The following is a 15,651-nucleotide window of genomic DNA, read 5'->3' as shown; positions in this document are numbered from 1 at the left end:
ACCTTCACATTTAAAAAAAAACAAAAAGGTACGGTAATCAATAACAAATTAAAGAATATCATTGTTCAAACAATTTTCAGAAGTACCAAGAAAGAAACAAAGACATAAAAGTAAAAATTATTTTGGACCCACGCTAAGAGATAACTCTGGGTGCCTTCAAGGTACCATTTATCATATTTTTATTATAATGTTCCTAAATTCTCTCTTGCATTTCAATTTTTAAAAGGTTACCAAATAAGACATTGTTCATTTCTTTGAATCCTTCACCTAAAGTTTTCAGTGTGCCACTACACCAAAATTATCTCTAAATTGCTTGTTTTCTTCCCCCCTTAAAAGTAAATGGCCCACCTGGACAGAAAGAGGAGCTAGATGAGGAGTTTGGGAAACAGTTCATAGTTCTGAGGTAGACACATGATATAGAAATAAAGGGAGCTTCAATTAGTCAGTTATCTCTCTTTCCTTCACACCCTTCCCCCAAAAGCAAAGCACCTAATAACTCTGTGTTTTTTTTAATATTAGCTACTATTGATAAGATATCAGTTTGGGGTAAGCATATTATTAATTTATTAACATAAGACCAGTAAAGGATTGACCATGAGTCTCCCAAACTTCTCATGGTCTCAGACCATATGGTAGAGAAAGCAGTGAGAAAGCTTCAGCATGCCAGTTAGCACAAGCAGGAGAAAAGCCCCCGAACACCCACACTGTCTCCCAGAGAGACAGCACATGGTCTCAAGGAGACCCAAGAGAGTTCAGAAGACCTACAAGACCTAACACTGTCCTAAAAGAGAGAGCCTAGAGAGCTCCTGGCACCTTCCCAGGGGTTTTTATACTCTTTTGATAGAGGTGGATCATTATATAACTCAATTCCACTGGTTGACATGACTCGAAGGTGCTCACATTAAAATGAACTCTACAGATGTCATGGGGAAAAGAATGCAAAAGACCCTCTTCGCTCAACTTGCTTAAAGCAAAATCCATTATCTAGGTGTGGCTTGATCCCACCAGTCCTTCACTGAGCCAGACAAAACAATCTATCCCTATTTCTTTTGTTGCCTTGGGTTTGTCCCAAATCAAGGAGAATTGGACTTTCTGGAGTAGGGTGGAAGAAAAGACAGAAACTCATCTCTGGGTCCTCTCAAGAAATCAGTTATTAATGATTATTTTCTCACAACTTCTTGACTTGCCTTGTTTACAATTTTATCCTTTTTTGAGAGGATTACAAAACTAGCAGGTGAGAAAAATGCCATAGGTTTATTTTAACAAAATTTCAGGAAAGCTTTTGACAAAGTAGCTCATTCTATTCTTGTGGAGAAGATAGAGAGATAAGGATTAGGCAATTGTACAATCAAGATGGCTTCAGAAATGGTTGGATGGCTGGACTCAAATAGTTGTTAATGGTTCATTGTTAATGTGGCAGGAATTTTCACTGGAGTATACTGCAGATCTACACTTGGCCCTTTGTTGTTTAAGTTTTTATGGATGACTTAGATAAAAGCATAGGTGGAATCCTGGAATTTAAAGAGAACACAAAAGAAAAGCTAATACAATAGATCACAGAGTAAGGAATCCAAAAAAAGAATCTCAAAAGGCTAGAGCAAATTGGGCTGATTCTCATAAAGATATAATTCAGTAGGGATAAATAAAAAGTCTTGAACTGAAGTCAAAAGCTCAACTTCATAAGTAAAAAGATGAGCAAGGCATATGCAGGAGTTGTTATTAAAATATCTGATGGTTTCAGTGGATTGCAAGCTCAATATCACATCAACACCGACATCAACAGTGTGATGTGGCAACCAAAAAAACTAATGCTATCTTGGGCTGCAATAGGCACTATAGAAATAATAGCTCTCCTGTACTCTATTCTTTCTATAGTATTATGTTCAGTACTGGATGCCAAGCTTAAGGACTTAAAGAAACAGAGAATGAGCAGAAGAAGGCAATGAGGATAGTGAAGGACTATTAGCTCATGTCATATTAGAAACATTTTAAAGAAACTGGGCATAGCTAACAGGGAAAAGGGAAAATTCAGGGGAGAGATGATAGCCATCTTTAAGTATATGAAGAGTTATTATTCAGAAAAGAGAATAGATGTGTTTCATTTGTGTTATGGGCACATCAAAGAACCTTCTCCTTGAGGAACTAATCCAAAGGACAGACACACCTAAAGAGATAAGTGGAACCAGATTGGACGGTGCTAGCTCTGGGACCCTCACCCTTCATTCCATTCTCCCTCACCCTTGGGGAGTTAAGTTTGGGTATGGCTGCTGCTTTTGTGTAGAGATGGCTTGAGAGATCTCCAGCCACCCCTCACCTAACTCCTCCAGCCACCACCAGTGGGGGATGGTCCTCCCTCACTAAGGGAACTTTCCACAGTCGGATGGTCACCCCCATCAGTCCTCTATAAAAGTATCTGCCTGTCTCATGCTTGAAGAGATTGGTATCTCAGAGTCATGCTCTGTGCCATGCCTTTCTCCCCATGAGAGGTCCAAGGATTTCTCTCGTGGTTTCCCTTCCCTTCCCCAGCCCCTAAATAAACTATCTTATTCTAATTGCTTTTGTGTGCAAGAGGGTGTAATTCTTTAAAGAGGAATTCCTAAGGACCCCAAACCTACCCCTACCCAAACCCCCTACCCCATTTTCCCCATAACAATTTGGATCCAGAGGGCAAAACCTACAGTATGAATGGAAGTTGCAAAGAGGCTCAGTCAGTAAAAATTTCCTAAATCTGAGCTATCCAAAAGTAGAAGGGGCTGCCTAGAGAGATGATAGCCCCCCCTTCCTTGGAATTCTTCAAGTTAGGGTTGGACAATTCTTGTCGAGTATAATATGGTGAAGATTCTTTTAATGACTAACTGGACTAAACAGCTTCAAAGGTCCCTTCCAATTCTCAAATTCTATGATTGTATGAATTCTATAATTCATGAAGAATACTGGCATAATGTAAAAGACAGGGGAGGCCAGAATAAAAGAGAGCAAATAGCTACCTGTGCTTCAGTAGTACCTAAGAATATCAATATGGCACTATAAAGCCATACTTGTCAGTGAAATTCAGCTGGGAGTGTGGGGAGTGGGGGTGGGGACCTCATTGTATATAATTATACAAAGGTAAATTAAGCCTAACTCCTATATTCTGTTCCCTCTAGAGCTATATACAACTCAGAAAAATAATTTCTGTACATCATCAATACTTTAAGAAGAGTGCTGGCAGACTTCCAACCAAGATGGCTGCTTGAACAAAAGGCAGACTGCCCAGCTCCCACATGTACTTCAGCAAAACCTAGAAAAGTTTTCATCAAATCAAATAACAATCAAGAAGCCCAGTGAGAAACTGTAACAAGTGAAAATTGCTGTCCCAGAGCTTCACAAAAGGTCAGCCAGAAGCCTAGAGTTGAACAGGAAGGGGGGGGGGGCAGGGAATCCTCAAGTTATATACTCATCAAAATGACCAGAGACTGGACACTGAAGTCAGTCAGGCACTGTGCCGGGAGGCAACAAGAGTAAAAAGCTCCCCTGAAAAAGCTCCAGGGTAAGAAGTGAAGCCCCAGAGTGAGGAATAAAAGGGAGGTTGGGGGTGATGGGAAAGAAGAATAGGAGAGGGCCAGCAGCAGTTGGGCCAGAATAGTATAACACAGGCACAGGGGGTTTGAACCTCAAACATCCAAAGTGGTCTAACCCTTGGAAGGGGTCAGAAAAAGTTCCCAGGGGACCCAGGACAAGAACAAAGCCAAAAGTGTAACAAGGAGAAGAACATGGGACTGGCATAAAACTCCAATTTACAAACTAAAGCTGGAGAGATAAGTAAACCAAACACCAAATATGTATCAAAAAAATTCCTTCAAATCTAACTCCGTAGCAACTATGGACTCAAAAGAAAAAAAAAATGGATTTTCTAAAAGGACTACATAAATATCTAGAAGAAATTAAGCAAAAGATAAGAACGAATTAGGAGAATAAGTAGCTTAGAAGAGAAATGATTAACATAACACAAGAAATGAATCCCTGAAAACTAGAAAAGAACAAACAGAAATCAATGACTCCATGAAACTGCAAGAAATACTGGAACAAAATCAAAAGACTGAAAAAAAATTAACAAGGGAGAGAAAAGGCTAGTAACAGTGATGCAAAAATTTTAGAGGATCATTTAACATTTTTTAAATGCACAAAAAAAGAACATAAGGAAATTTAAAACAGCATAGACAAACAGGAAAGTTTTATAAGCTACAAGCAAAATGTTTTTTTTTTAAAACAAGTGGAAACAATTTCATACAGAAGTTCTTTTTTATGTGTTCTGCTGTGTGCATGGAAATGCTTTTTTGATGTTTAAATTCAGAATAAAAAATTACAAAAACAAGGACTGTCAAGGATATCATAAAAAACAAAACTTAACAGATCTTATATACGGGTAGCAATTGATTAGAAAAGTAGTAGTTATTATTTTAAAGAACTAGAAAAAATAATAAAATTCATCTGGAAGAACAAAAGGTCAAGAATAGCAAGGAAAATAATGAAAAAAAAAATGCACAGGAAGGTGGGCTAGCCATCCCAAATCTAAAACTAGAATAAAGGAGAAGTCATCAAAACTATTTGGTACTGGCTAAGAAACAAAGTAGTAGATCAGTAGAATTGATTAGGCACACAAAAAAACAGTAGTAAATTACTATAGTACCGTGATGTTTGATAAACCCAGACTCCAGGTTCTGAGATAAGACCTCACTATTTGACAAAAACTGCTGGGAAAACTGTTAAGTAGTATGGCAGAAACTAGGCATAGACCAACATCTTACACCATATACCAAAATAAGGTCAAAATGGGTACATGATTTAGATATAAAGGGTGATACCATAGGCAATTTAGGAGATGAAGGAATAGTTTACCTCTCAGATCCATGAAAAGGGAAAGAAGCAAGAGATAGAGAAGACTATGAAATGCCAAATTTAAAAGTTTTTGCACAAACAAAACCAATGCAGCCAAGATTAGAAGGAAGGCAGAAAGCTGGGAAACAATTTTTATAGTCAGTGTTTCTGATAAAGACCTCATTTCTAAAATATAGAGAACTGAATCAAATTTATAAAAATACAAGTCATTCCCCAACTGAGAAATGGTCAAAGGATATGAAGAGGCAGTTTTCAGATGAAGAAATTAAAAATATCTATAAGCCATATGAAAAATTGTTCTAAATCACTATTAATTAGAAAATACAAATTAAAACAACTCTGAGGTACCACCTCACATGCTAATAAGACAAAAAAAAGAAAAATTATAAATGTTGGAGAAGATATGGAAAAATTGAGACATTAATGTATTGCTGGTGGAGTTGTGAATTGATCCAACCATTCTGGAGAGCAATTTGGAACTATGCCCAAAGGGTTATGGGGCTGTGTATATCCTTTGACCCAGCAATACTGTTAGGTCTGCATGGCAAAGAGATCATAACAAAGGGAAAAGCTAAAGAACATTGCATGACTACAGCAGCCCTAATCCCATCTATCTAAACTAGTTGCTTTCCCCCAAAAGCTGAGAAATGAAGAAAAGTAAAAACATTGACTATTCTTTGTTTCTAGTGAATTAAAAATATCTAAAATTCAACACAGGAAGGAGACCAAAAGAAGTCAGAAACTGCCTCAAGCTTTTTATCTGTTTGTAGAAAGAGACATGATAACCAAAGACAACACTGATTAGAGCACAGGTCCATTTGCAAAACATTACAAAAGGAAATGAGAAAAGACTGTAAGTAGTATCAGCTTCAGAAAAGTACTTGAGGTTAAAAGAATCTGTAAAAATGTAAAACCTAAATCAGATTACTCCCAAATCATCTGTAAATGAAAGCAGACATACAACAAATGGCAAATAAAACTGGTCAGTCTGTTTCTTTACAGTGATCTATAGTGGGGCGACATACCATGACAATAATCCATATATTACATAAGAAAGGGGCATTGTAATTTAAAGATATTTAATTGGGAAGAATGTCTGAACCTAACATATATACCTAAGAAATACATCCTAGAAATGACAGTTTGAGAAGCATTCTTTTCAGACTATCTCAAAAAAGGAGAAAATTTCAAAAGAATAATAAAGATGATGCTTTTATTCTTCCTTCCCATTCTTCCCAAAATGATTGAGAAAACAATAACCTTCATTTAACTACCTTCTCATCTTAAACATCTGATAAGAGTCTAAGAGGGTATCTTTGATGAAAACTTAAGAAATATACAGTCAGGTTTCCCACCCTATTTTGTCTAATACTTTTATCTTCATTATTATACAACTAAGAGATATAGAAAATTCAATTCAAAGGGTTTTAATAAGTGCCTAGCATGTGCTACAAACTATGTTAAGCACTAGAGAAACAAACAGAAAACAACCAGTACCTGTCTCCAAGAAGCTTACATTCTTTTGATAATAAACCACATACACATAAAAGATTAAACATAAAATATTCAAGACATCCCAAAAGCCTTAGTACAGTTTTAAGTTTTAATAATTTAAATCCTACATGACAAATAATTTCTCGAGAACAAAAGTATAACATGAAGATGAATGTATTAACAATAGAACAAGGATTCCATAATGCACAATGTAAGAAGAGGGTAGAGTGGGATAAAGATAAGTGAAGCTATTATGAATGGACAGATAGGGGTAAGGTGTACAAGTCAGAGCCTAGGTCTCATAATCACAGATTCTGAGTTAGGGTACTGTCATGACCATCACATCAACAATGGTAATACTGATTTGTCAGTCAATAAACATTTATTAAGTGTCTACTATGGACCAGACACTGTGTGAAGTACTAGGGATACAAAAAGAAGTAAAAGATAGTCCCTTGTCCTCAAAGAGTTTATAATCTAAAGGGGGAGATAGAAAGCAAAAAAAATATGTATAAATAAGCCATATGTAGTATAAACGGTAAATAATTAACAAAGGGAAGGCACTGGAATTAAGAGGGGTTGGAAAATGCTTCCTATAGAATCCAGATTTTGGTTGAGACTAGAAAGAATCTAGGAAAGCTGGTAAGTAGAGATGAGGAGGTGAGCATTCCAGGTAAGGGGGAGAGTCTAAGAAAATGCCTGGAATGAGAGACTGATTATCTTGTTTGTGGAATAGACAGAATGCTGGTACCACTGAACTGAAGAGTATATTGTGGGGCATAAGATTTAAGAAAATGGGAAAAGTGGAGAGAGCTAAATTATGAAGGGCTTTGAACACCAAATAGAGGATTTTGTATTTGATCCTGGAAGTGGAAAAGAGCTACTATAGTTTATTAGGTAGAAGGGTGACGTGGTTGGACCTACATTTTAGGAAAACCACTTTGGTGGCTGAGTGCAGAATAGATTAGAGGGGAGAGAGACTAGAGGTAGGCAAACCCACCATCATCCTAGTGCAACAGTCCAACCATGAGATTATGAGAGCCTGTACCAGGGTAGTGGCTGTACTGGAGGAGAGAAGATGCAACTATCAACTCCCATAACTAGACACAAAATACAAAACAAAAGATCCTACTGTTTCTACTTAGCTTACTAATTTTTGCAAAGCATTTTACTGGGCAAGGCAAATGTAGTCTTGAAAGCTCTACCCAAACAAGATGTCTAACACATTAGAATTATACAAAAAACCCTATGACAGATGTGACTACGATCATTTTGTTCAATGAGCCATTGATTACTGACATCAAATGAGGTGTAAAATAAGAAGACATGCTTAACTAAGGTCATTTGCTGGTGCTATAAAAACTTCACAAATAACATTCTATTAATTACATCAAGCTTGGGAAAATTACAAAGCCTTCTCAGTGAAATCCACAAGAATGTGATGAAGACTGGGCCTGACATTCACAGTGAAAAAACAAAGTGGATGAAATATAGCTGGATAGGCAACCCAACCCATAAAATAGTGTATACACATACACACACACATATATATGTGTGTGTGTGTGTATATATATATATATATATATATATAAAAATATCAGGCTTAAGTAGTGTGAGGGCCAAAACTTGATATACGGAGCGTATTAGGGTGACACCTTAATATTGGGGTCCTGGAAATATGAGAGACTCTTTTAGGTTTAATTTCCCCTTTGAACTTTCCTTTTTATATATTCCTCCCACACCAATAAGAAAAGGTGCCTCTGAGCTTTAGTTCATAAAGGATCAGGTTTTATTGCTTGGGAATTAATTAGACCACAGAGGTAAAACCAATTAGGGAAATAAGTAGAAATACAGATGGACAACTCTAACTCTAACTCTAAACTTAGCCTATGCGATCCCAGAGATTAAGCTAGTTCAAAGGAATTTAGGGTTTTCCTTCATAAAACTCACCAATCCCGAACTGCCCGCTGGGGCTGAGAATCAGCACACCCACGACCGAGCACAAAACACCCTACCACTGAGCCGAGTGCCACCAGACTGCTTTCTAGGCCAAAAGAGACTGACCTTTTTTGAACTCCCCATCCACCGTAAATTGCCTCCCTTCCAGTGGAGTTTTCCTCCCCCAAAAGGGGAGGTCCTTCAAAAGCTGCTCAGTAGCATCTCAGGGTGGGCCAGGTGTGGCCCCTCCCAAATGATTCAGCTAAAACTTGTGATATTAATCTTTACCACAAATAATTTTTACCACAGTAGGTTGTAGCAAATTAACAACAACTGCTCTCGGAGTAGCATAAAAGATATTATTGAGAAAATGTATGACCAGAGATGTAGGTGAGACAGTCATAGAGTGGAGACACACAATAGATAGACAACCCAAGTGCAACACTGGGTTGTCCTAAGTGCAATACTGGTATCTGTTTGGCTCCATGGCAATACCTTGGCACAAGGAAGGCAAGGCTGGCATGAAGTCAACATAAGAAAAATACACCTTGTAGATGCCCCTCTTTCTGACATCTTCTGTAGTGAATTCCCAGCTTTTGGAAGAGCTACCAATCTCCTTTCTACCTTGCTTCCCCACCTAGTCCTGATTCCAGGTTTTTCTCTGTACCATGAGGGCACTTCCCATTGTTTAAATGCCTTCAAATACCCTATCAATTGGCCCATAGGAGCCAGGTATTAAAGCCAAGATATTAAGAGAATTAGAAGAATAACACAAGATAAAAAGACATGGGGGAAGGTGGTGTGATCCATGTAACCTTTCTAATGAGATTATAAATTCAAAGTGTCAAAGTGTCTATATCACAATACAATAACCAATAACCATAATGCTACACCGGAGTAATCAAAGAAAGGTTAAATTACATTCAATAAATTGTCTCAGGAAGTATGAAAGCACTTATATTTTTGAAAGAACCCCATCAAAAATTTAAAATTTAAAGTCTAGGCCTAAAGGGTTAAATCCTTGGCTGGGGAGGAAGGGGAGAGGGGGAATGTGTTCATTTTTTTTTTACAGCTAACAGGAAAAGTGTCTTGGATTTTCTCTTAACACCTCTGTGACAGAGTTGCTCCTCCCTACTGTCCTCATCTTCTAGAAAGGAAAATTAAAATACAAAGGAATTACATAATATAACAGGATTAGAACCTGAATTTTGAACTCTCAGTCCATTGTTTTTATAAGATTGCACAAGTTTTTCCAAGTATAAACAGAATTAATATGGCTTGAAATAAACACTGATTGTCATTCATATTCAGACTATATTCAAATGCTAAAAGATTCAAATTTCTGAGGAGAATGTGGTTGGCTCTTTGTATGGTCCATCTGTGAGTTTTTCTAAGCAATCTTACCTTATAATAACGAAAGTAGTCCCGTTCCAGCAATTTCTGTATTTTAGGAAAGATCTTATAGGTGTTGAAACTATCAATGCTTTCTATATCACACAAGCAATCATCTAGGACTCCAGAGAGCTAAAAAAATAAAAACAAAATAAATATTCAATATCAGTTGTTATTCAAATAAAGTAAACAAATTTGAAGTATAGTTTCATGTCAAGAAAAAAGTTAATTTGTTAATTAATTCAAGATTTGAACAGCTACAAAAGTGAAAACAATTTTTTTGGTTATGCTACATACATTTGGTATTAAGTATAGTGAAGAGTTGGGATAACTCTGTTTTTGAACAAAGAACAGTCAGTCATTAGGTGCCTCTTGAGAGAAACTTGGTAGGAATAATCATAGAATAAGATAATTGAACAAACCCACCCCCACCCTCCAATCCCCGTTTTCCTGAGTATTTCTCACAAGAATGGGAAAGTATAACCTTTGAAAACAGTCACATAATACATAAGTACCTGATGGGAGGGAATGTTGCTGAGGTATTATGGCTAGTGACATAGAATACATTTTGTTTCTAAATAAACCATAGGTCAAACTTTAAATCTATGTTTCAGGTAGCTAGTTATCTTAACAAACTGAATGCTAAATGTCAAAACAATTACAGTCCCTTAGGATAATGAAATATTAAATATTTACTATCTATTTTACTAAATGTTTGCTAAATATTTACTAATTTACTAAAGAAAGTCCTCATAATTATTTTTATAAATTCCTGCCAATATTTCTACATGGTGATGCTGGAGCTTCAATTGGGGGGGGGGGGGCAATGAGAATTAAGTGACTTACCCAGGGTCACACAGCTAGTGTCAACTGTCTGAGGCTGGATTTGAACTCAGGCCCTCCTGAATCCAAGGCCAGTGCTTTATCCACTGTGCCACCTAGCTGCCCCCAGAGCTTCAAATTTTTAATGGGCACATACCATGAAGACCTTGAGTTTCAGCCTTTTTTCTCCCAAAGTAAATACTACCCACTAATAATAGTATATTTATAAATATTTTACTATATGCTTTATATTCTAATGTTTTTAATAGTATGCTCTTAATACTTTTAAAGAAAAAGAAAGCTGCCAATGACTTAGAAATATTCTTCTCCAAGGTACCTTCCAGCTCCAAAATTCTAATTTTATCAATGACTGGTACATTACATTTATTCATTTACTCATATATACTATAAGCTAGGCAGTGGGGAAGATACAAAGATAAATTTAAGATGTGATTCTGATTCTCGTGTGCCTGATAATCTAAATGGGAAATAAAATACATGCACAAATTACTAAAACAAAAATGGAAATAATAGTACATAAGAGTTAGGGGAAGAGGGTTAATTAAGAGAGGCTCTATAGAGAGGGTGGCATATGAACTAGACCTCAAAGAATATACAGAATTTTACCAGGTTGGGCTAAGCAGCATAACAAAGTAGAAAGAAGACTGGCCAGAAAGGCAGGAAAGCTCTAGGCTCAAATCCAGCCTCTGACACATACTGGCTCTGGGTAAATCCCTTACACCCTCTCAATGCCCCTGGATAATCCTCTAAGATCATAAAGTTGCAGAAGGCTTCCTGATCTGCAATGGCAAAGAGCTTTCTCACTTTACTCACAAAAGGGATTCTGTACCAATGAAATCATAAGTCAAAGAACCACCCCCCCACCCTACTTCACCTCCCCCCCCCCCAAAAGAGGTAGAAATAAAGATGGGGATGTTGGAAAACAAAAGGCATGTTTAGAAAATGGAGAACAGTTCAGTTTAACTGGGGCCCGGATACAATCTATGCCTATCTCAAAATTACAGGGCTCTATCTTGGTTGATGTCTACTACCAAAGACCACCTCCAATAAAGTCCTTGTTGCTACCCTCTGCCACAGAAACCCACTTCCCAGTAGGAGTTGATGGAAAACCCACTAGCCTACAACTAGAGTTGAAGTTAGATTCTGCTTTTCCTTAGCTTCTGCAGACCAATGCTACTAGCTTCCCAATCCCTAAAGTTTTCAAACCCATCTCCCAACTCAAAGTTCTGAACTTAAGATTCAAAGTTCAGGTACAAAGCTATTATCAATATTATTTTAGATACACGATGGACTAAAGACAGTTATATTTTGCCCTAAGAACCTAACCATCATTTATCTATTTTCTCTATAGGAAAAAGTATCTGGGTCTTAGTTATTGCTAATGAATATTTTTACAAACTTTTGAAAAACAATCTTTTCTAAGTTTAGAACTGTGTAAACTGTAACATGGAACTCAGTGCAAATATATTTCGATACCAAAATGCAATACAGGCTATTGCAACTGCCAAAGTTTCAGTCCAGGAAATGCCTATTTTACAAAAGCAAAGTTCTAGGTCACATACATCAAACTCATTTTCCTTCACAACCTGTCTAAAGGTTAACAGCTTGTTCCTGAAAATGTTGTCATGTATTCCAATATGCAGCTGACAAGGTGAAAAACTGCATTTTTGTCAGGATCACTCAAACTGGTGAATTTGTCTTTGTATCATTACTAAACCTTGTTAGCTTAGTAGCTATGTGACACAGTGGAGTTAAAACCAGTCTTTGTCACTCTAGCTTTGTGACCCTGGGTAAGTCATTTAACCTGTTTGCTTCAGTTTCCCCAACTGTAAAATGGGGATAATAACAGCACCTACTTCAGAGGATTGTTATGAGGATCTAATGAAGTAATATTTATAAAGTGTTTAGTATAGCGTCTAGCACATAGTAAGCAATACATAAATATTATCATTATTATTGTCATTATTTCCTAAAGAAGAGACTTGAATGAAGCTCTAATACTCCTAGAGTACTAAAACTAAAGCTAAAATGCTAACTATTTAATGCTCAGCATCAGCTGGAATACTTCCCCCCCTACTACAAGAGTTCTGAGGGCCACAACCCCTCACCCCCATTAATGTTGTCCTAACTCCCTCAGATTTTTTTTAAAGTACTGTATGATAATTACTTGTAAGGAATTCCATAAGATAAACGAGGAAAAGAGCTCTTTTGGGGAAAGTTTCTTTATTCTTATATTACCTAAATAAGTGCAAAATTTACTGCTTTTCTTTAGTCTTGAGTAAAATGGAAAGTTTAAGTATATAGGTATAGGCATATATACACATATACAAATGAAAGATTTTCAGTTGCAATTTTGTCAATGCAAGATCTCAAGGATACTCAGTGTCTCTATCGGAAATTCCCTATGTATACCTGATTACATCCCAATCTGACAAAATGGTACATTCAAATTTCTTCTTTACAGAAAGATTACCATGGTGCAGAGCAGCTCTATTCACAGTAGCTTCAATACAGCCTGCTGTGTTCTGCTTCAAAACACTTTTGCATTTAATTTATAATTTAGTGAAATGAAATACAAAAGGGTACATTAAGATTTATTACACAAAGGGAAACTTTCAAAATTATGTATTGGATTCCATGAGATTTGACCCACTGCAAATAACATTTTAAAAAATATAATTTCTCTCCTGTCACAAACTTTCTCTTGAATGTAATGAAGAGAAAGGAAGAAACTGAACTAAATAATTTTCAGATTCTGGGCCTCAATATTTATGTATATTTCCTTGCTGTATAAACAGTTTAAAAATTTTAAAGCATACTTTTGGTTGCTTTAAAGTTCTAATTTTCAAACACTTCAACTCGCCCACAGATTTCTTTAATTACTGACCTAACAGTTCAGATATAACACACCTACTGAAATGTGCAAATTTATTGTTTTTATAATAATCAGGAATATGTGAAGAGTCATGAACTAAAGTTTCTGGATTGGTGCTTGTATTGGAAGCCCAAAATATGCATTATATTTACCATTTTTAAAAAGAGCAGAAACTGAGAAAATCCATCCTAAATATGTTCCCATTAGAGAAAAATATCTTATTAATAACTACAAATTAGGAAATTAAATTGTCAAATATAATTTGTATTAGGAAATACATTATATTCTTCATCCTAAAATAACTTCACAATGAAGAAAAGGTGATATTATCTGCCAAAGAAAAGCTCATATCTAATTAATAAAAATGTTACAACCAAAAGGCCAAGCAAAAGCTCTGCACCAATTTCAGACATATGTTAAAACAAAAACCTCACAACAAACCTGCAGTTAGGAAGGAAAGCAAACTGAACAAGGAAAACATCAACATGTTATATAAATACTAGCTATTATTTTACATACAGCCTGGTAGTCATAAGCAGACCCTACTACAAACCTCATGAAAATTAGCCTCTGAATAATGTCAAAAGTACATGTTTACACTCACAACCTCACAGTTGTGTTCCATTTTCAGGTGGCAATGTGCTTTAATTGCTACCACTACATCTCCCCTCATTACGGGACCACCTGGGACACCTTGTTTTTTTCCCCTTACCAGCTTCGTCACTTTTGCAGCAGGTGCCAAAAAAAAAAAAGATACTAAAACAAAAAATAAGCCCAAGATATCAGTTGGCAACCCACCCAATACCCACCCAAATGACAAAAAGAAGTAAACATCTCTTTGGAACAATGGGTCACCAAGCTCAAGGACGCTAAAAACAGGACCTATACAGCAAATAGGGAATTTCCACATGAAAACACTTTCCTCCTCATGCTTAGGAATGTGAAGCCCCCAAACAGCTGGGAATCCCTAAGGTGCCTCACCCCAGCCTGGCCAGGCCGCCTCAAACCTCCCGTCTACTGATGCTGAACCCCCGACAGGGGGCTTCTCCTGCTCACTAAGTGGACAACCCCTCTACCCAAGCTTCAGGGGCCAGTGCTGAGCTGGAGGCAAGATGCCACTTCCCAACTCAACGAGGCAAACCACTAAGCGGGCTCAAGAGAAGGGGGCTCGAGTGCAGAGAGGCTGTGACCCTCTAGAGGGAGAAAGTTGGAGAAGAGGAAGCCCTCCGCCTTCCTGCCTGTCGCCTGCCACGTTCTCCTAAGGGGGCTGTCATCATCTCCTTCGGGGACAGCGGGATGGAGGATGGAGGGAGAGGGAGGGAGGAAGGAGCTGGGAAGAGGGGGCAGCATGGGTACGGGGGAGGACAGTCTCTCCATCTCCCTTTCTCTCCCTTCTCTTCCAAAAAAGCCACTCTAGGAACTCATCCTCTTCTTCCTCCTTTGGCCAAACCCCACCCCCACCCCCACCTCCAGCCCCAGGACGTCGCCATCCTCGCATACAGTAGGCGCTCAATAAGAGGCTCTGATTCTCGAGCTCGGCTCCGTGTCTGGAAGAACAGTCGTCGCCCCCCCCCCCCGACAGGGGTCCCCGGTTCCGCCCACACACACACACCCCTGCCCGAGTACCTGGGCCTCAGCGACGGTGCTCAGGCAGCTGAGGGTCACCCACAGCTGCACGGCGGCCGCTGCCCCGGCCCGGCTGCGGCGGCGGCCAGCTCCGCTCATGCTGCCCTCGCCTCCTTCCTTCTTCCTCCGCCGCGGCCGGGGCCGGGGGGAGGGAGGGCCGCGCCTCGGCCCGCCCGCGCCACCAAGGCGCCGAACAACGATGAACGACGACGAGCCTCAGAAGCCCGGCGGAAGAGCCCCTCGCTCGGTGGTCAACGTCCCCGCGGCACCTGTCAGGCGGCCGGAGGCGACTCTCTCAAGCCGCCCAGTGGCGGCGGAGCCAAGCCCCACTCCCCTTTCTTCCCCTCCCCTCCTGCAACGGGGGCCCCGCCCCCTGCCTTCCCGTGCTCTTCCCGGCAGCTCCCCGCCCGCGTGTGCTGAGCATTGTGGGACTTGTAGTTCCCTACAGCCCCAAAGGTATCCTTAGGCCTCGAGCCGGAAGGATTCGCCGAGGGATCCCGGGAACTACAGAAAGGGTGGAAACTCTATGGTCGGCGGGAGCGCGAGGCCCTACCACGGCCTATCAGAGAGGACCACGCGAGCCTCCAAAACAAGAGGAGGTGGCC

General features: G+C 38.9%; 1 protein-coding gene across 1 annotated transcript in view; it reads right to left on the bottom strand.

Annotated features, from left to right (window-relative positions):
• ERO1B (endoplasmic reticulum oxidoreductase 1 beta) overlaps positions 1 to 15,392 on the bottom strand; it is a 61,402-nt gene extending 46,010 nt beyond the window's left edge. The window contains exons 1-2 of the mRNA XM_044001566.1: positions 15,047 to 15,392; positions 9,715 to 9,834 (exon numbers count right to left, since the gene is read on the bottom strand). Coding sequence (XP_043857501.1) covers positions 9,715 to 9,834; positions 15,047 to 15,145 — 219 coding nt within the window. The 5' untranslated portion in view covers positions 15,146 to 15,392. The remainder of the gene's footprint in view (positions 1 to 9,714; positions 9,835 to 15,046) is intronic.
• Between the last annotated feature and the right edge of the window lie 259 nt (positions 15,393 to 15,651).

This window comes from Dromiciops gliroides, chromosome 4 (assembly GCF_019393635.1).
Source record: "Dromiciops gliroides isolate mDroGli1 chromosome 4, mDroGli1.pri, whole genome shotgun sequence".
Taxonomy (NCBI): Eukaryota; Metazoa; Chordata; class Mammalia; order Microbiotheria; family Microbiotheriidae; genus Dromiciops; species Dromiciops gliroides.
The sequence above is the reverse complement of the archived record's forward strand: the minus strand, read 5'-3'. Positions and strand labels throughout refer to the sequence as shown.